The 20,972-nt window shown below is 43.2% G+C and overlaps 1 protein-coding gene across 1 annotated transcript in view; it reads left to right on the forward strand.

Annotated features, from left to right (window-relative positions):
* The window catches only part of LOC114619795 (aldehyde oxidase 4), a 70,280-nt gene that overhangs the window by 32,981 nt on the left and 16,327 nt on the right, over positions 1 to 20,972 (forward strand). Inside the window, exons 9-21 of the mRNA XM_028765719.1 lie at positions 196 to 340; positions 483 to 575; positions 2,874 to 3,025; positions 4,138 to 4,231; positions 5,656 to 5,765; positions 7,954 to 8,138; positions 9,653 to 9,815; positions 13,656 to 13,748; positions 14,391 to 14,560; positions 14,825 to 14,939; positions 15,971 to 16,093; positions 17,707 to 17,803; positions 19,933 to 20,057. Coding sequence (XP_028621552.1) covers positions 196 to 340; positions 483 to 575; positions 2,874 to 3,025; positions 4,138 to 4,231; positions 5,656 to 5,765; positions 7,954 to 8,138; positions 9,653 to 9,815; positions 13,656 to 13,748; positions 14,391 to 14,560; positions 14,825 to 14,939; positions 15,971 to 16,093; positions 17,707 to 17,803; positions 19,933 to 20,057 — 1,665 coding nt within the window. The remainder of the gene's footprint in view (positions 1 to 195; positions 341 to 482; positions 576 to 2,873; positions 3,026 to 4,137; positions 4,232 to 5,655; positions 5,766 to 7,953; positions 8,139 to 9,652; positions 9,816 to 13,655; positions 13,749 to 14,390; positions 14,561 to 14,824; positions 14,940 to 15,970; positions 16,094 to 17,706; positions 17,804 to 19,932; positions 20,058 to 20,972) is intronic.

Genomic DNA, 20,972 nt, shown 5'->3' on the forward strand with positions numbered 1-20,972 from the left:
TGTTCCTCTGCAGACACTGGCTTCACTAGTATAATCAGAGTGTTCCTATGGATACCTAGCAGGATGTAACCTCATCTATTTGGTAGTTTCAGCCCACCTTTTCCTGACCCCTAAAAGTTAGGTCTCCTGGGAAAGCTTAAGTGGCCAGTAGACCATGTGGATGCTGGAAGGTACAGTGGCTTTGCTTCTCTGCAGAGAATGGCAGAGGACCCAAACAAGAGGAGGCTGACATTCCAAGGAGAAAGGACCGTCTGGATCACGCCTGTGACCTTGAATGACCTCCTGGAACTGAAAGCCAGCTACCCCAAAGCCCCGCTCGTCATGGGGAACACTGCAGTGGGTATGTGTTACCTGAGACGTGTTTTACTTTAGTTATCCTTTTTTCCTTTTGCAAATACGTTCTGTATGTCATCAGTTTTATGCTGTCTTACCAGTAACCCATTGTTCTCTCTTTCTAATCGCTTCCTGTTTTTCTCCTTAAGGACCTGGTATTAAATTTAATGATGAATTCCATCCAGTTCTTATATCCCCGCTTGGGCTTCCAGAACTACATCTTATAAACACCACAGAAAATGGTAAGCATCTTGTGTTTCAAATGAGGCATCAACCTTGGCTCAGTGGGAAGCTAATAATAATCAATGACATGTCACAGGACACCTGGCTTCATTTATTCATTCAAAGTGACTTACTGCTCACTTACTGTGCGTTCTCTATGAGCGCCTTCAGAATGTCTCACTCAGCTGTGTCACTGAGAATCACATTGTCATCAAAGCCAAATAGCAAGAAAATACCAAAGAGCCAAAAAGCTCAGCCACATACAGAAAAATTGGTCAAAAATTTTCTTTCTTTAGGAGCATCACACACACATGCATACTAAGTCACGAGCATTCACATGTGTGTGTGCACACACTAATTCACATGCATGCACACACACACATACACAAACATACACACACACACATACCATACACACACACACACACACACACACATGCAATTTTGGCCACAAAATGTAAAATGCAACTATGAACAACTTTATTTTTTTTTCTTTCATTCTTTTCATGAGTTGCCAAGTGTGTTCACACATCCTGTCTCTTTGATCTTTATGACAACCCTAGGAAATAGACCTGGGTCATACCTTGGAGTCTCCAAAATCCTATGGAAGATTCAGAATCAAAGGACCTACATGAGTTCCGGCCTCCCAAGTCAGGGGTAGATCCTCTGTCTTTTGTGCTTATTATGTGCAAACTGGGCTCTCTGAATCAACCCACCACCAATACCCAAATAATACATTTCAATAGATAATCAATAGGTGATAAGAGCTAAAGACACTAACCCTAAACAGATAAAATGTCAGCATGAAAAAGAAGCCAACTGGGTATCTTCTCGACATCCCTCTAACATGCCAATCTTAAGTCAGTTGGCCCATTCTTTTTTTTTTCTTAGCTGTTGGAATATCTATATGAATGGATATAGATACAGGAAAGCTGTGTAGGAGATACTGTCCAGGCATGTGGGTGAGGGGAGGTCACTGGGTATGGTGCAGTGAGGACGTAGAGATAAGGAGGCAGAGCTGGTAGAGCTATATCTGTTGCTCCAACTTTTCTTCATTGCCATCCCTCGTAGCAAAAGTAAGCACTGCCTCCCTCGGCATCCCTCCATGAAACTTTAACATCATAGATAAATGCACATTTTATGTCCAGTGTGTGAATTAGTACTTGGTGCACAGTGAGAATTTTAAATCACTTCCCTAGGGATCCTATTAGCCCTGGTAAGACACTACTGAGATCATGCCCTTTTAGCACACCAGTGGATAAAACTAGCCTGCAAGCAGGTGTCTGCTCCTGTTCTCCTTTTAAAGGGGAAGAGGCAAAGGGAAGAGATGACTGAGGAAGAAAAGCAAATGGACAGTGCTAGTTTAATGATTTTCAAAAAGAGTTTAGAAGTCCTAATGTACTGGCACACGATATAATCTAGCATCCATGAGGCTGAAGCAAGAAGAACCATGGGTTTAAGGTCAGCCTGGGCTCTGTAGTGTAGTAAAACTGTCTCAGAAAAAGTAGGGGATTTAGAATTTCTGTATTTGACCATTTACTCAGAGAAAGCAAATGAAGTATTGAATTTTGATTATCTGTGGTTAATATGTACTAAAATCCAAGGCAAGTATGACTATCTATGACTGAAAAAAAGGATTTGGTACTTAATGTTTGAAGATTGGTTTGGGTTTTCATCACTATGGCAAAACACCTGAGAGAAGTATATTAAAATGAGGAAAGGTTTATGCTGGGTCCTGGTTTCAAGCATTTCATTCCATTATGTCTGGACAAGCATGGCTGAGCAGGCAGCTACGTCATGATGCTTAAAGAGCAGGCAGAGAAAGAATTCCTGCAAGATGACTATCCTTTTGTATTAGTTCCTTGATCATTGTTGGGGCAAAATACCCAAGAGGAAGCAATCTTAAGGGAGGAAGATTTATTTTGGATCTCTATTCAAGGGTACAATCATGTGACAGGGAAATCATGAGAACAGGTGCTGGAGGCAGCTGGTCACGTGATGTCCCCAGTCAGGAAGCAAAGAGTGTCAAATGCTCAGTTCTCTCCTTTTTATGGTTTAGTGTTAAACCATAAGACAGCACTGCCCGTACTGAGGGAGATACCCCTGTTAGTTAATCTCTGGAAACACCCTCAGATACACAATCAAGTTGCCTGTAAATGTTAACCATCACAATGAGGCAAATTGCCAGAAGAACCTGTAATTATCATCAGTTGTTATCCTAACTAAATAAATGAGGAGCAGATCTGTTTAGATGCCTGTTTCCAGGGCCCTTGGCTCATAGACTCACTGTGCACTTGTGTTCTGCCTCTTGCTTTCAGGGGTAACAATAGGAGCAGGATACAGCCTGGCACAATTGAATGATGCCTTGGATTTTCTAGTATCCGAGCAACAAAAGGAGAAGACCAAAACTTATCACGCCCTCCTGAAGCATCTGAGGACACTTGCAGGACCCCAGATCAGGAATATGGCTGTATGTTCTATAAAATAATCTACAGTGTGTCTGTCTGTGCGTATGTATAAAATGATATAACAAATTATGATATAGACAATTCTTGTCCCAGTCACCTATGTAATATGGGAACCTAGGGAAGCCACTTAAATTCCTTAAACTGTGGTTATTTGAATTGGAAATTAAAAACCAACCAAATGGGACTGTGTCTAGGGTCCCATCCAACTTAGACTATCTGTGACACATGCCTTATCTAGGGTACAGCTAACATGATCCCGCCTTCCCCAAAGCTCTTCTGATTGGTTCTCCTCTTAGGCCTTTGATATGTTGTCCGTTTCTAACACATGCCCCATGCACACACCCTTGGACCCCCCAGCCATCTAGACATCTCACTTACTGCCTTTTCTCCATTACTTATGATTTTAGGTTAATTGGCTCCTCGTTGCATGCGCGCTGGACAAGCCATCAGGATGTGGGGGGCAGGCAGATACAGTTTGTCTCCAGCCTTCTGCTGATCCACAAAGTCTGCCACATAGTCTAACATCTGTATTTTGTGTTCATTTTCTAAATGACATTGCTCACCTCAATGAGCTTGTCCCCATAAGTCCTCTAAAGATCCCTGTTCAAGCTTGTCCTAGGTAGACTTTCCTAAAGGTTGAAAGTCACAGAAAAGCACCGGTTTTCTTAGCCACAAGGCTACATGACTCAGGTCTGTTTACTGGGGCTTCAGGCTCTCCATCTTCCCCTTTCTTTCCCTTGGCCACACCCTCACATTCCCCCCTCCCACTAACCTGATGACATCACTTCCCAAATTCCCACTTACACCTCTTACTTGACTTCATGAAGGAGTATGCATATCAAGGAATGCTTCTGAACAGGCACAAATGTGTGTTAACACCTTTTCTCCAAGAAGTGATTTCTCCTCTCTGCCCACAGGTACCTCTTCAGCCTGCAGCATTCAGATGGGTCAGATGAGCACAGCATGGTGTCAGGCTTGTCTAGCATCTTCCAAATGCTCCCAGAGCTTACTGTGGAGCAAAAAGGAGGATCAAAAACTTACACAATATCTCTGTATACATGATTCCCTACCTGTCAGATAACTGAATGAAACTTTTTTATGCTACCTTTATTAGACTTTAGGGGGACATATTGTGAGCCGCCCTGATTTTTCTGACCTCAACCCCATTTTGGCAGCCGGAAATGCTACCGTCAGTGTGATATCTAAAGGTAAGAGGCCAAGCTTCGGGCATTTGATCTTACACTTATATTTTTTTACCCTATTAGACCTATAGACCCTATTGTATGCTATGAACTAGGGACTCAAGAATATCTCACTTTGCTCCCTGAGCCTCAAACATCACCTCAAACCTGAGGCAGAAGCTGTGATCCACCTGTCTTCCAGATGATCTGTGCTTATAAACTGGGCTTAATGTCTCAGATACTTTTCTTAAATATTTGGCCCATTTATAAGCAGTCCAAATTGTAGTCAAAGAAATTTGAGAAAAGGATCAGGACCACTGAGATGGCTCAGTGGGTTAAGCATTTGGGGCCAAACCTGGAACCTGAATTTGATCCCTGGAAGCCACACGGGAGAAGGAGAAAGCTAAGTCCTGTATGCTATCCTCTGATGGCCACATGAGAATCACAGACATGCTCATACAATTAATAAATCAACAGCTGCGAAAGATAGAGAAAAGAATAAGAGGCTTCTCAGGAGCTTATGGCATGGTTTTGTCAAAAATTTATGACACATTTCTTTCCCTGGCTTTGGAAAGAAGGCGGGTTTTATACACTACTCTTTGTATTCCAATATGAGCTTCATGGAAGAAAACTAAACTTTGGGGAATAAAAGCAAATTGATGTTATTCATAGTGCTGCCAATGTAAAATCTCTTCCCTTCCTTTAAAATTTACATTTTAAAAACTGATTCAAATGATTATAACTATCTGAAACAAGGCACACATGCTTCTAATTCTAATCAAAGAAAAGCAGATAGGGCTGACTGGGAAGCTCAGTAGTAAAGTGCTTGGTGCATCTGGACACAAGTTCAATCCCCAGAAGCAACGAGGGGGAAAAGTCCAAGCGTCGCAGCTCTCTTGTCATCTCAGAAGCTGGGAAGGGACAGCAAGCAGATCCTCGGCTAGGCAGCCTCCTAACAGGTCATGTTCAAGGCCAAGTGAGAGACCCTGTCCGAAGAGAAACCAGGGTAGGCAGAGCCTGAGGAACAACAACCATGGTTGATGTCTGGAGGTCACACTCTGGTACAAGCATCCTCACACAGACTCGTGTGTTCACATAAAACACACACACACACACACACACACACACATATCGTACCACTTTGGAAAAGTAATTTAACTTCCTGGAATCTCTCTTTTCTTGTTTGGGAAATGTTGCAAATTGTAGCAGATTGTTTCCCAATTATTTTAAAGACCTGTTAAGTCCAGTTTTTGCCAGTGAATGCAATTGCTCACCTGGTGCAACCCTGTCATTCTGAAGCCTAGGCCCCAAAGTTTCCAAAGTTTGCATCAGGCAGCCCAGGCTTGGGGCTGGAACTCAGTCCCCTGGGCTCTGGCTCCCAGCCCACATCAGTTCATTCCTGTAGTCCCTGTTTGGTAAGCATGTCTTAACTGGATCCTTTTCTCTAACAGAAGGAGAACGGCAGATTCCTTTAGATGGCCCTTTCCTCGAGAAGTTGCCTGAGGCCAACTTGAAACCAGAAGAGGTTGCCTTGTCTGTTTCCATTCCTCACTCTGCTCAGGTGAGGTTCCTGTACCTTCACTCCGGTGCTGCACTTGTTCACCCGTCATGCATTTCCAACAGCAGACCACTGACTGTTTCTGAGAGAGTTTGGGGCCACTCACAGTGAGGGATCAACCCCCAGATGACCATTTGAGCTGCTTCCACAGAAGGGTCACCTTATGACCTTTTGGGATGTGCCTAAGGGGACAATGGCCTTACAAAGAAAAAAAGAACCCATCTGTGTGAGCGGAAACTTTGGTTATAGATGAATGTGCATCCTAGCCAGAAGTATGTAAATGTATAGCAATATCACCCTCAGAAGTTTCTGATGAACTGAAAATTTATTATGAATTTGCCAATCACCAATAGTTATGAACTAGGTAACTTAAGTGGAATCATTGGGTTCTAATGACTGCTATTCTACAGCACAGTGTTAATCCAGGAAAAGAGTGCAGGATCTTACTTCAAACGCCTCAGGTTCTTTCCTCCAAGCTCTCTAAGTGAGGTGGGAAAGACTAGAAATAGGAAACGAAACTCGGCCACCAAGAACCATAAATGAGTGGACAAAGTGCTGAATGAGCTCCAGCCGAGAAGTCAGCTGAGGAGGGGAGGGCACGAGGATGGATGGATTTACGGAGGTTGTGGGCCAGACGTGATGTGGAGAACAGCAGGGATCCAACATAGCCTTTGACAGGCTCAGATCTGTGGCAAAGAGGACACAATTCCAGGTGAGAGGACTATAAAGGGGGTGGGCAGACCAGACCAGAGCAGCTACAACATCATGGCAAGTGAGACTGAAGAGTGGCTGGGACCTAGCACAGAGTAGGTCAGGTACAACACAGAGCTTGTGTCTATCTTAGCACATGGCCATCTTTAAACTGTTAAAGCAGCGTAATGTTTATATAAACAGATGTTTACAGTGCAATGAGTGGCCCTGCACAATGACAGGATAGCCCAGTTGTGAGAGGACTGAAGGTTAACGGATCAAGAGGGAGGGAGCCCTGTGTAGTCACTCAAGTGGGAGACAGTTGTGAATGTGGCAGCAGTAGGAATGGCCAGGAGAGCCCCCACCAAACAGCACAGCACAGGAGATTCATGTCAATTACTGCTTCTTCCGGAAGCTTCTATACAGATATGCTTTATGTTGGCCGGGCTCCAGTGATCCCATTGACTTCCCCTGTAGCCTGGAGACTCTGCCCCCATAAAGAGGTGTCTCGACTTCAGGGGTAGAGTTCCAAGCCAGAAACGGGATTCTCCCTAGAATGGCTTGTATAGATCTGGAAATCTAGAGACAGTGTGTTCCAGGGGTGCTCAGCATTTTTCCTTAGCGAAAGAATCTCATCCAATGAAACCTATACAGAAGGCAAATAAAAATAGAAAAAAGTGGCACTAGGTAGCTCATCCAAGGCACTCAGTCCCCGACTCTGTCCTCATCTCACCCAGCAGCCTGGGACACACACCATCTGATCCACCCCAATATCTTCTTAAAGCAAATAAAGCCAAAACACTGGAGTCGCTCCCTCACAGTCTTAGGCAAAGCCATGAAAAGCAGACAGGCTGGAGCTGGAGCAGAATCTGAAGCCAGGTCTGCCACTCACTGTGACCTTGCAGACGTTACCAACACTGTCCTCGTAACTGGGACTGAGCAGCGCTGCTGAAGATTAGACATGGCTACACCTGAGACACGTAGGTAGGACAATCCTCACAGGAGCTGCCATCACTAACTGTGTCTGTGTGATAAGCCATCTGCAGGATCTTTACTGGAAACAATCACCAATGGTCAAAGGAGACGGCTCAGTGGGTAAAGCACTTGCCATGGCAGACATGAGAACCTAAGTTCAAACCCCAACACCCCCATTAAAAAAAATAAAGTAACAAATGTCATGATATATGCTGTGTCTGTGATCCCAGATCTGGTGGTTCAGGGATGGTACACAGAGACCGGCAGATCCTTGAACCTCACTGGGAAGTCATGATAGCCAATCGGTAAACCCCAGATTCAGTGAGAGACCCTGTCTCCAAAAAGAAGACAGAGAACAACTGAAGACATTTGATGTTGACCTCTCACCTCTACTTCCACATACTCATGTACACACACACACACACAGCACTAACACCACAACCACATCATCATCATCATCATCAGGGTAAGGAGGAAGAGTTGCAGTGTGCCATGCACTAACCATTCTGAGCATCTCTATCTCCAGTGGCAGTTTGTGTCAGGACTCCGATTGGCCCAGCGTCAGGAAAATGCCTTTGCCATTGTCAATGCTGGCATGAGTGTGAAGTTTGAGGAAGGTACAAACACAATCAGGGATCTTCGGATGTTCTTTGGAAGTGTTGCCCCCACTGTGGTCTCTGCAAGCCAAACCTGCAAGCAGCTCATTGGGAGGTAGGTCACAGTTACATACCTTTCTGCTTGAATTTTCATTAAAACTGTACTTGAGGAAATTTTCTGAGATTTTATAAATTCTCTCTCTCTCTCTCTCTCTCTCTCTCTCTCTCTCTCTCTCTCTCTCTCTCTCTGTGTGTGTGTGTGTGTGTGTGTGTGTGTGTGTGTGTGTGTGTGTTGTCTTTCAAGACAGGGTTTCTGTAGCCTTGGCTGTCCTGAAACTCATTCTGTAGGCCAAGCTGGCCTCAGACTCAGAGATCCACTTGTTTCTGCCTCCTGAGTGATGGAATTAAAGGTGCCACCACCACCTGGCAACATGTATTGTAGATTTCTGTACAATTATTGCAGAAATTGCATAGTGTAAGTAGATATTATTTTTAAACAATCAACCTGCAAAATAAGCAAATATCTCCAATACTGAATCCTGAAAATGAAAAAGTATCTTTAAGCTACATCAAGAAGATGGAATCTTCAGAGTGTCAGAGAAGGTTTTGCTCCAGGAATCCTCATTATGGCTGGCTTCTAGAAAGGTTTTTTCTTTCTTTTTTTTTTTTAATTTTTCAACCACTGTTTTTGCAATAATTTGTATTTAACCACATATGCTCATTCCCAGTGGGTGGACTTTAATGTGGTTTTGCTCAGATACTGAGTTAAACCCTCGCTTCTAAGACAAGTGTGGAAACATTCCCCTTTTGAAAGAGTTCAGTCTTTACCCATAGTTCACTGTGTATGTGTGCCAGGCTCCAGGCCAGGGACATTCAGCAGAACTCCAGATTTCAGAAAACTTTGGTTTTTAGCAGGGTTGATTTTTTTTTTAACCTAAGTAAATCCTTATGATAAGTGTCTGAAGAAAAGAACAATAACGGGAGACTTGGAAAGACACATGAGGAAGCCGTTAAATCAGATGCTGAAGAAAGCTAAGGACACTGGCGAGGTAGAGCATTCAGGAGGTGAGGACAGGAGGGTCATGTGCTAGAGGCCAGTCTTAGCTATGTGAGATCCTATCTCAAAATAATAATAACCATAAAAAGCTAATGGCACAGTTGAAGGATATGTTGTTTGGATTTGGAAGGTAACTACAGTTGCACCCATTTTTCATTCCCACAGTTTGGTGTCTGCCTGCTTATTGTAGCACACTTTCTGTTACTATAACAAAGTACTGGAGACTAAGTAATTTACAAAGGGAAGGGCTTTATTTTGGTCTGAGTCTAAGGGCTAAAGTCCCAAAGCATAGTGCTGGCAAGGCTTTGTTGCTTCAGTTCTCTGTAGAAAATGGAAGGGTGTTTGCAGAAGACAGAGAACAAACAGACACCGTTGCTCTGTAACAGCCTGCGCTCATCATAGGAAGTCCAGCAGGTCAAACGTCCCTTCTAAAAATAGATAGCTTGGTCTTGAAACTGTGCCTCTTCTCAACTGCACCACGGCAGTGATCACGTTTCAACCTGAGACCGAGAGAGAACAAACCTCAGGACAGTCTACCTGTTTCGTGAAACGTTCATCTTCTGTCCTGCCAGGCAATGGGATGACCAAATGCTGAGTGACGCATGCCAGTTGGTCCTGGAGGAGATCCGCATCCCACCAGATGCCGAGGGTGGCATGGTGGAGTACCGACGCACACTGATCATTAGCTTGCTCTTCAAATTCTACCTCAAAGTGCGGAGATGGCTGAATGAAATGGTAAGTAGCTTCTCTGGGCCCCCGGGGGCCTGGGTCCATACACAAAGAACGGCCCCGCCCCGCCCCGCCCTGCCCTGCAATTCCTCTCCGTCCTTCGCCCTTCAGTCTGAGTCTCAGAAGGGAGCAGACGTGCTATTCCATATGTGGGATAAATGCTAATGTTCCAGGTGACATTGTCCAACAATAATGAAAAGCCGTCAGTAACCACATTGCATATTTTCCTCTTTAAAAACGATTTTCTTGTTGAAAGAAGAAAAATGATATTTTAATACTTATAGATCCAAATGAGAGAAAGAAGTAACATTCAATACTGTTAAATATTCAATCATTACCAATATTTTAGTGTGTGTCCTTCTAAACCCTTCCTTTATAAGTATGTGTGGGAGCAGAGTGGGTGGATGTAACTGCTTAGTAAAGCCTGGTTATTTGACTTTTTTCAATGTTATTAAATATTTTTAATGATACCATAAATAATGGTCCCTCGGCATGTCCATGGGTAGATAGACCATTACCTAATCCATTCTTTAATTTTAGACACATCTGCACTGATGGTTCAGCGGTAGAGATTTTTCAGCTGCCTTACTTTTAGATATACAAATTGTTTCTGCATCTGTTAACTTCTTAGCCAGCTTACTTTAAAACTGTGTCCACTGATGGAGAGATGGCTCAGTGGTTAAGAGCACTGACTGCTCTTCCAGAAGTCCTGAGTCCAATTCCCAGCAACCACATGGTGGCTCACAACCATCTGTAATGACATCTTGGGCCCTCTTCTGGCACGCAGGTATATGTGCAGATACTTGTCCATCAAATCTGATGCCCTCTTCTGGTGCGTCTGAAGTCAGCTACTTACATACATCAAGTAAATAAATAAATCTTTACCGGGCAGTGGTGGCGCACACCTTTAATCCCAGCACTTGGGAGGCAGAGGCAGGCGGATTTCTGAGTTCGAGGCCAGCCAGGGCTACACTGAGAAACCCTGTCTCGAAAGAAAAAAAAAAAACTGTGTCCACAGTACTTGCTTAGATTTTACCTCATGTGTGGGGTGTCGCTTTGGTAAGTCTAAGTCACAGACTGACACAAATACAGCAGAAAATGACTGACTGTATATCTCTTTAATGACTGAGGACGTCGTGCTGTTGGGCTAACCAGTTCTTCCCATTCACACATCATGGCAGCAGCAGATCCGTGAGTTCTAGGACATATCCTTACCACCTATGGCTTACCACATTTAGTATGTAAATATCTAATCAGAGAGGTAACATATAATCTGTGGAACCTTTTTATTTCATTTATTACATAACTAGAACCTCACATGTGTTGGTCAAGAACACTACCACTGAGCCAGAGCCTGGCCATTACATTGTCTTGTGTATTGCATATGAGTGCTATCATTATAGAAACAAAATTCCAAAAATCAACCATAAGATCTAAGCCTACCCTAGCCACTATTAACATTTTATAATATATACAGTCACTCATTTATATAAGTATATTTCACATATTTTATATATTTTTATAATTTTTACAATGCTGAAAATATACTGTGCATAAATTTTGTAACCAGTCTGCTTCCCTTACTTATACTCCATAGACTGTTTTTTTGTAACTCGTACTTTCAAACATCCTTCTTTGTCACAGAGTTTTGGCAGGTGTAAAATTTGTCAGTTAAGACAACGATATCTTTTTTTCTTCTACTAAAAATATTTTTTCATACAATATATTCTAATTATATTCCCCTCCCCTACTCCTCCCAGTTTCTCTCCACCCCCCCCATCTAGATCCACACCCTTTCTGTCTCTAGTTGGAAAGGAAACAAGCAACTAAAGAATTATATTAAAATAAAATTTAAAAAACAAACAAAGTCTGTCTTGACCTATCTGTCATTCAGTTGTTCGGTTTGCTTAAGTTTGTAAACGTTCCGTTGTCCCTGTTGTTGTCGATCTCCATCTTTAACTGTGCTGATCAGATAGGATGCAGGCTGTTACTTTGATTTCCTTGTATCTGTTGAGACTAGCTTTGTGTCCAAGAATGTGGTCAATTTTGGAGAAAGTTCTGTTATATCCTGAGAAGAAGGTGTGTTCTTTTGTGTTCAGATTGGATATTCTATAAATATTTAAGTCCATTTGGTCCATGCCACCATTTAGCTTTAGTTTAGATTTTGTCTGGCTGCCTGTCTGTTGGCAAGAGTTGGCTATGAAGTCTTCCACTCTCTGAGTGTGGCAGTTGATGTGTGATTTCAGTTGTGGTGGTGTTTCTGTGTCTTTTATTGGGGAATTGAGACCATTGATGTTGAGAGACATCAATGAGTGTTGATTCTCAGTGTTTTGTTGTTTTGGTTTGTTTGGGGTTTTTTGTTGTTTTTGTTTGATTTGGTCTTTTGTTGTTTTAGTTTGGTTTTGGTTTTGTGGTGTATGGGGATTTTCCCTTTATTTTGATTTGCTGATCTATTTTTTGATCTACTTGCTGATCTAAGATATCCATCTATTTTATCTTGTCTTCAATGCCTGGTGATGTTTGCCTCAGAGTTTCCTATACAAATTCCTTAATTTTTTCATTCCCATATTTTCTTCAGTTTGAGTTTTCTTTATTAACTCTATTTCCACTTACAACTCTTGGACTATTTTTTTTTTTCGTTTTTACCCCACTCTTGGTGTTTTCATAGACTTCTTTAAGGGATTCATTCATTTCCCCTTTAAAGACAATTCATAAAGACTATTTTGGAGTCCTTGTCTTGAGCTTCACCTATGTCGGGATACTCAGGACATACTCTAGTAGGCTTCCTGGGCTCTACTGGAGACGTATTGTCTGGTTGTTATTCTTTGTATTTCAGGCTGACATGTAGGCATGTGGGTTTGGGATGACTGTAACTCTAGGTGCTGCTTTCTAGTCTTGTCTTTGTTAGGTAGGTGTTTTGTTCCTTGGTCTTTGTTGCCATCTCTGGTTTTTAGGGGAGGGTGGTGATTGTGTGTTGCCTTGTAGGAGGTTAAATGTGTTTCTAGGTATTGGGAGCTCACAGTTAGAGACAGAGATGGGCTAGAAGAAAGTGACTGGAAGAATCTATAGTGGGGAAGAAAGCAAGGTGTGCTGCCAGGATCTGCTAAGTCCCCCGGGAACTGGGCCACAGAGGGATGAAAGGCCACAGCTGGTAGTCTGCCATGGAGCTGGGGATGAGACTGGAGGATTAGCTTTGGAGAAAAGGAAGGAGAGTGAATATACAAAGATTACCTGCTTCCCTGGCATATCTGTGGTTTTCAGCTGTGGAATTTAGAGGCTGTTTCCCCGGCTGGCATCTCAGAACTGTGTTTTCCAGTGCCCATAAATATATTTTTACAAAATTATTTCACATGATTGCAGAATTTTGTATCCAAATTTGCCATAAATTCTCTATTGTTACAAATTTAGTTTAACTTTATTTTTTTCATTATCATCAAGACATACTTCTTTCAATCATTCAAAAGGAGCCTCTTCTTCTCTGAGTGCCTGAATGGAGGTGGTAGTTTCTCTTCTCATTTACAGAACTTGAACTTCTGGGCCCTCTTAGCAAAGCCAATGTCAACAATCTTGAACACTAGATTAGATAATTCTATTTCTTTTTTTCTTCTTCCCTTTTGTGTGTGTGTGTGTGTGTGTGTGTGTGTGTGGTGTGTCTCAGAGGACAGCTTACTCAGTTCTCTCCTGCCATGTAGGTTCTGAGGATTGAACTCGGATTATCAGGTTTAATGGCAAACATCTTTACTCCCTGAAGCATCTCATGAGCCCAGATCTTTCTGTCTCTGGACTTGTTTCCCAGGTCAGTAGCTCAGGTTGTAAAATCAAATGCAAAGTAACCTTTTTCTCCAGGACCCCCAGAAGTTTCCTGACATCCCAGAAAAGTTTGTGAGTGCCCTGGAGGACTTCCCCATAGAAACACCCCAAGGAATCCAGATGTTCCAGGTGGGTAGGGCTCTTCATTAATCTGTGCATTCAGACATGTCTTATATACATGCGCCTCTCTTTTCAATAACTTTGTTATGAGTAACGTATAGTCTTATAAAAGCCAGCCAATGTCATATTTCTATTTCAATTTGTCAATTTCTATAGCTTACTCAAGGTTGCTTGAGGAGTTACAGGCTGAATCTTCTTCTCTCCTTTTCTCCCCGGTTTCCTGACATTTCTCCTTAACTTTGCTAATTTTGATCTTCCTTTAAAGGAATCAACACTAAATGCCTTTCCAAGCACTTCCTTGCTTTACTACAGCCACCCCAAATCTCCTGGAAATGTGGGTATATGGGTTGTCCTTTATCAGTTGTATAAATTATGCTTTCCTGCAAGCTGTGGTAGAACATATTGTTTTGTGTATGTCCTAATTCCTAGTAAGCCTGAAGAATCCTTGAGGACACTAATGACATCTTCTTTGCCAAAGGGTCTCAAGAGCAGATTACATCCGTACCATACACGCGAGAGATATTTACTAGTGTCCATTTGCAGACTTGGTCACCCAGTCACCTATAGTTATTCGTGATTATAGGTAAAGCCAAACACAGCAGACCCAATCTTCAGGTCTGGTATCAGATGTCTTCTCTTGTTTCTTAACAGTGTGTGGATCCCAACCAACCCCAGCAAGATCCTGTTGGGCACCCAGTCATGCACCAGTCGGGCATTAAGCATGCCACAGGGGAAGCTATATTTGTTGATGACATGCCTCCCATTGACCAAGAACTCTGCCTTGCCGTCGTCACAAGTACAAGGGCCCATGCAAAGATCACGTAAGGAAATGCACAGTGATTGCATCTGCTACTGATGTGTTCACCATTTCATCTTCAACCTGGCAGCTTATCACATATTTAGGTCAATTTAGAATAGTCTTCTCTTCTGGGTGAGAACTGGCCGTTTTTAAAGCAGTTATAAATGTTAGTACACATACTCTTATTTCCAGCTTTACTCATCCCAGATTTCTCTGTCTGCGAATCCTCTTACTGTACCATGAGACTTCCTCTGCAACCTTAAACCCTGCCTTACGTTCCTCCCAGATCACTTGATGTGTCGGAAGCCCTAGCATGCCCGGGTGTGGTTGACGTGATCACAGCTGAGGATGTCCCAGGAGAAAATAACCACAGTGGAGAGATTTTTTATGCACAGAGTGAGGTATGTGGTTTGTTATTCTAATCCTCCGTTCCAATGTCAAAATCATTGTTGATTGTGGCTACATCATCCACAGAATCATGTCTACATCATAAATATTGCTAGGGCCCAGGGGCTGCCTCAGCCACTCTTCCACTCTGGCTGACATCTTGAATCACCTTGAGATTATGACAAAAAGTCTTAAATCTTCTCAAGGAAGGCTTCCTATTGTTAGGGATGTCATGTGAGCATTATAAAACATAAGACATTAGAAGGAAGAATCATAGAGTGACTGGATCACTCCGCATGCTGCAGGAACAACAGAAGTGTGGGCAGAGACAACAGCAGGTAAATCATTAAACTCAAGGAACTTAGTTCTACCACAGCTTTGATTAGTTCTGTTCAGGCCACTGTTGGAGGTTGGATTTTCATGGATAGAAAGCAGTCTTCCTAAGCCAGGAGCAGGGGCGCATGTCTTTGATCCCAGCACTCAGGAGGCAAAGATAGGTGGGTCCCTGAGTTCTAGGCCAGCCTGGTGTAAAGAGAAACCCTGTCTTGAAAAACCAAAGGAAAGGAAGAAAAGAAAGAAAGAAAGAAAGAAAGAAAGAAAGAAAGAAAGAAAGAAAGGAGAAGGGAGGGAAGGAGGAAGGGAGGGACATAGAGAGAGAGGGAAGGAGGGAAAGAGAGAGGGAGGGAGGAACAGAGAGACAGAGAGAGAGAAAGAGAGAGAGAGAGAGAGAGAGAGAGAGAGAGAGAGCAAGAGAATGGTCTTCCTTCTGGTCACCCAAATATCAGTGAGTGATATAAGGATGTGAGAGCAGTAACTGCTTTGGGGAGATTCTGTTTTATTTTTTGCCTTTGTTTTGAGACAGGATGTCATGTATCTCAGGCTGGCCTTGAACTCATCATGTAGCAGTGAGCTCCACAACCCCAGTTTATATGTTGCTGATGCTCTAACCCAGGGCTTCGTGCATGCTAGGCAAGCACCACGCCAACTGAGCCACATCCCTAGCCTGAGTCTATGTTCTAGCTAACAGCGCCTGGCTTTTCTACAGGTCATTTGCGTGGGTCAGATCATCTGCACCGTGGCTGCTGATACCTACATCCATGCAGAAGAAGCAGCTAAACGAGTGAAGATTGCTTACGATGACATAGAGCCAACCATTATCACAATAGAGGTAGATCACAGTCCATCTTCTGGCATGACTGGGGCGGAGCATACTGTGAGCAGAATTCAACCAGGGGGTCATGGAATATAATAATTTATGTTTCAATTATGCTTTAGCCAGTGTTGCATGAAGGTTTAGAGTGCAGTCTCCAGTCTATCTGCACCTCAACTCAGAAACCTGAGACTCCTGTGTAAATCTCTTTTCCCACTAGCACTTCTGTAGGGACCTTTAAAAACTGCAGTACCCTGTACCCACTTCTCCTGTGGCCTCTGACCATGGCCTAGCTTGAGAATACAGAAAATTAACACCAGAAAAATGACGACCTCTCCACTGGCAGTGAGTGGTACAGTCTAGGGCACTGTGGAATTTGTAGCACTCACCAGCTACTGGGCACTCTGCCTCTCTGCCATTCTCTGATTACACACAAGCTCTGAAGACAGACCACTAGAGTTCAGGGTGTGATTCTGCCTTTTGCAATCTCTGAACAGCAATACAGACTTTGGCAAGTTAACTAAATGTCTCATACCCCAATTTTTTCCTGTATAAAATGGAAACTTTTAGGTACCTGCACCAAATGGTTATTGGGAAATTTAAACTTAGGAACCCAAGAAAATGTTAAGAAGAGCATCCACAATGGGGATACATTTATTAGACGGTAGCTGCCATTTTGGTTTAACTATTATTAATGAAGGCAAGGATATGTTTTATTTTGTTTTACATCGTTGCTATCCGCCACAGCAGATGTCCGTAATTTGTGTTGGATGCCGGAAGCTTGGAGAGGTAGATGGACAGAGAGAGGAATAAGTAGGGTGCAGCCTTGGACATCCTCAGATTTGCCCCGTGCTTCCTAACAGTTGTCAGTTCATCTTTACCTGTTAATGGTGCTTTAACTATCCCTTAAGCCAGTTCCTCTTTTCATCCTTACTTTCCAGCCCCACCCTCACTAACTTATTGTCACATGGCCACATTGTCAAGAGGTTCCTGTCTTCCATTTCAGCCTATCCACTCATGACATTAACTTTCTAGCCCTCAGGGTTCATCAAATCACCTTTCCTGTTCTGCTGTGTCCTAGGCAGTGTCAAAACTCCTTAGTGTAGAGTCAAGGCCATTCACAGACCTGCCCCAACCCTCCTTCCAACTCATTAGGCACTCTCGTTGCCCACTGCTTCTTCATAAAGAGCCCACATCCCAGACAAGCTGGCTGCAGTCTCACTCTGGCCCCTCAGTTACCCTATGAAGTACCATTGACTTCAAATGATCCAGGATCCAATTCGAGCCACCAATTCCAGGACAATCCAGAATATTCCAGGTTTTATCTGCCCCCTTCCTGGCCCCTCTTTACTCCATATGCTCTCCTTACCTCAGAGTCAACACCTTAATGGCAGGCTGCCTCAGATAGTCAATCAGCAATCTGGAATTTGGGCCGTGTTTATGTATACCCCTGGACTTCTACAACACCTACAAATACATATAAATCAATTTCTGCTGACTCAGCTGCAATGGTCAGGCTCCAAGTGTCTTAGTGTGTAGCTACCTGACAGCAGAAGTGTTGAATTCAGATGGGGACAAATGGCTTATAAGAGTTAAAAAAAAATTTATCTTGGTTTGGTTTTCCACTGCAGCAAGCCCTAAAACACAATTCTTTCCTTTCTGCTGAGAAAAAAATTGAACAAGGAAATGTAGAATATGCCTTCAAACATGTGGATCAAATCATTGAAGGTATGTACAGCCGTAAGTGGCCAGAAAAGGGGGCAACTTCTGAAACTGCATGCTTGTCTGGCTTGAGAAAACTGAAACTCTATCGTAAGGTGCTTGTCAAATAGAACTTGAAATGCACAGTAAGTTCCCAACCTGATGAATTCTACATATATACAAAGCTGAAACTACTACATACATCAAAATATAGAATATTTCCAGTGCCCAGAAATAATCACACACACACACACACACACAGAAGCATGCACATGCCACATAAATGTAATAAAAACTAAATAAAATGTTTAAAATGTGCTATGATAGCATACAGATTATTTTGAACTGAAGTCAACTGAGGGAAAAAATAGACACAGAAAAGCTACCTTTCCTCTGTCTACAAGAAGGGCATGTTTCCTCTGGCCAGGGGCCCCCCTCTCCTCTCTCACAGAAGGAGGGCAGAACCAGAGGCAGTTCCAGACTCTTAGCATCCCAGACAGGAAGGCCCTGTGTGGTGTCTGCAGGCAAACCTCACTAACATAACCCTCTGCCTGCCATTAGTGTACTTTCTGTCCACATTTCCCTCACCTGGCACTCAGAATTTTCATGGACTTTTTCCCAAGCACTTGTCCTCATAAGTTAAGATGGAAATAAGCTTCCAGGCCTGCCCACCACTTGAGATGTGTGTTTTCATTTCTGTGAGTGCCCCATTCTCCTTGATTGTGTGCACAGAAACAGAACTGTGGGGGGCAAGCCAACAAAATATATGTTTAAATTTACGTTAGATTCAGATGTGTGTTCTAGAAGTGAACTGGGGAAGAGAGCTTTTGTAACGGGAAAGGATTTTTAATCGATTTTTTAGTTAGTGTTTAAAATAATGGATTTTGTTATGCTATTTCGTCCCTACACCTCACTGAACTTTGCTTATGTTCCTGTTCCCCACCCCACCACTACTCTCTCATCCATCCTTCCCTCTTCTCTGGTTTCCTGCCTCCCCCCAAATGGTCCCCCAAAATGTGTGCATGTGTGCTTGTACATGTGCGTGTGTATGTGCATGTACATGTGTGTATGTGTGTGTATACCTGTGCATGTGTGCATGTGAGTACATGTGTTTGTACATGTGGGTAGGTGTGTGCATGTATATGTACATGTGTGTGCATGTGTGCTTATACATGTGCGTAGTGTGTGCATGTACATGTGCATGTACATATGTTTGTGCATGTATGTTCAGTTGTTGGTTTTGAGACAGGATATTACTACAGAGTCCTGGCTGGTTTGGAACTTCGTATATAGACCAGGCAGGCCCCAAACTCACAGAGATCTACCTGCCTCTGCCTCCTGAGTGCCGGAATGAAAGGTGTGCACCACCATGCCCGGCCAGCTCTGCCATTTTAAATTTACACATTCATTGACAAGTTACTTTACCATCCTATGCCTCACTGATTGTTGATGTCTCCTGACTCAGGCAGTGGCATCGTGACACCTGTTGATGTCACCTGACTCAGGCATTGGCATTATCTCAACCTACCACCTTACACAGGTGATGCTTCAGTATGTTGTTTTAGCTCCCTATTTTGCAGCTGAGAACATCATGTTTAACACCTTGGACAAATCCACCTACCAGGCTGATGGCAGAACCTGGATATGTAGCCAGACTAGTCTCAAGTTCAACACATGACAGGTCTAACCGCCTCAATAAATCAAGGGAGAAACCAAGGTCAAGGGAGGCAGTGTGGATGACCCAGGGCCGCTCACCCAGCGGGACACAGACAGCATGTGCAAAGGTCTTTTAACCAAATCATATGAAGCCCAGCCCCACGGACGTGTGAGATCCACACATTTTTTCCTTCTTCATTATATTTTATGTACGTGGGTGTTTACCCTCATGTATGTTTGAGCACCATGTGTGTACCTGGTGCTCAAGGATACCAGAAGAGATTCTAGGATCCCTTTAGACTAGAGGTAGAGATGGTTGTGAGCCACCATACAAATGGTGAGAACCAAACCAGGGTCCTCTGGAGAACAGCCAGCACTCTTAACTGCTGAGCCATCTCTCCAGGCTCATAATGCAAACTACTGTTTACAAACAAAACACTCAAAGAGCTCCTCTTTTTGAAACATGTGTCTAAACTGTATCCTGTATGTGTGTTTTGCAGGTGAGATTCATGTGGAAGGCCAGGAACATTTTTACATGGAAACGCAAACTATCCTGGCTATCCCACAAACTGAAGACAAAGAAATGGTGTTACACTTGGGGACACAGTTTCCAACTCATGTGCAGGTAACGGGGGTGGGGGGCGAACTCTGGAAAGGGCATTTCAGAATACCCTATAAGAGTTCCATGAAGCCGGGCAGTGGTAACACATGCCTTTAATCCCAGCACTCAGGAGGCAGAAACAGGGGGATCTCTGTGAATTTAAGGCCAGCCTGGTCTACAGAGCTAGTTCCAGGACTGCCAAGGCTACACAAAGAAACTCTATCTCAGGGAAGGGAGAGGGACCTCACAATTGACACTAGCTAAAGTCTAGCATAATAAAATGGGGCAGATGCCTTTAAAAGTAACCAAGAAATCTCGTGCTATGCCAACGTATAAGACAAGGCCCATCTTTCCCTGTAGAACAATAACAGGATGAAAATCTCAGAAGAGGATTTGAGTGGACATTTCTCCAAAGAAAATATGTAAATGACCAGTAACCTAGCATTGTAGTAAATTATTATTTAAAATCCAGGTGCAGAGTTTCTCCCCCACCTTTGACCATTTATGTTCCCAGATGAAAAACACACACATAACCTTATATGTTAATAAGCCTTCAGCAGCACAAGAGCTGGGCAGCTGTCCACCCTCCATGCTGTTAGAATCCATTTTGTTATCGATAACACTGAATTATTAATTACTATTTACTATGTTTCATCTGGGCTGCTCTTAGCTACAACCGGCCAACCCACAGGACCACGTTTTCTCTACTCTTATCCCATAGTGGCTGTCTCCCTCTTCCTCCTGCACATTCTTCTTCTTCTGTGGTGGCTTCCTCCTTCTCCTTTCTGTCATTTCTCCTCTGACCCAAGCCCATCAAAACTTAACCCCACTATGTCTGTTCCGCCCAACTATTGGCATTTTTATCCACCAATCAGATTTAACTTGAGAGCAGGGTTCTTAGGCACACACACACACAAAACATTTCAATAGACAGTAAAA

This window comes from Grammomys surdaster, unplaced genomic scaffold (genome assembly GCF_004785775.1).
Source record: "Grammomys surdaster isolate TR1022 unplaced genomic scaffold, NIH_TR_1.0 165, whole genome shotgun sequence".
Lineage (NCBI taxonomy): Eukaryota > Metazoa > Chordata > Mammalia > Rodentia > Muridae > Grammomys > Grammomys surdaster.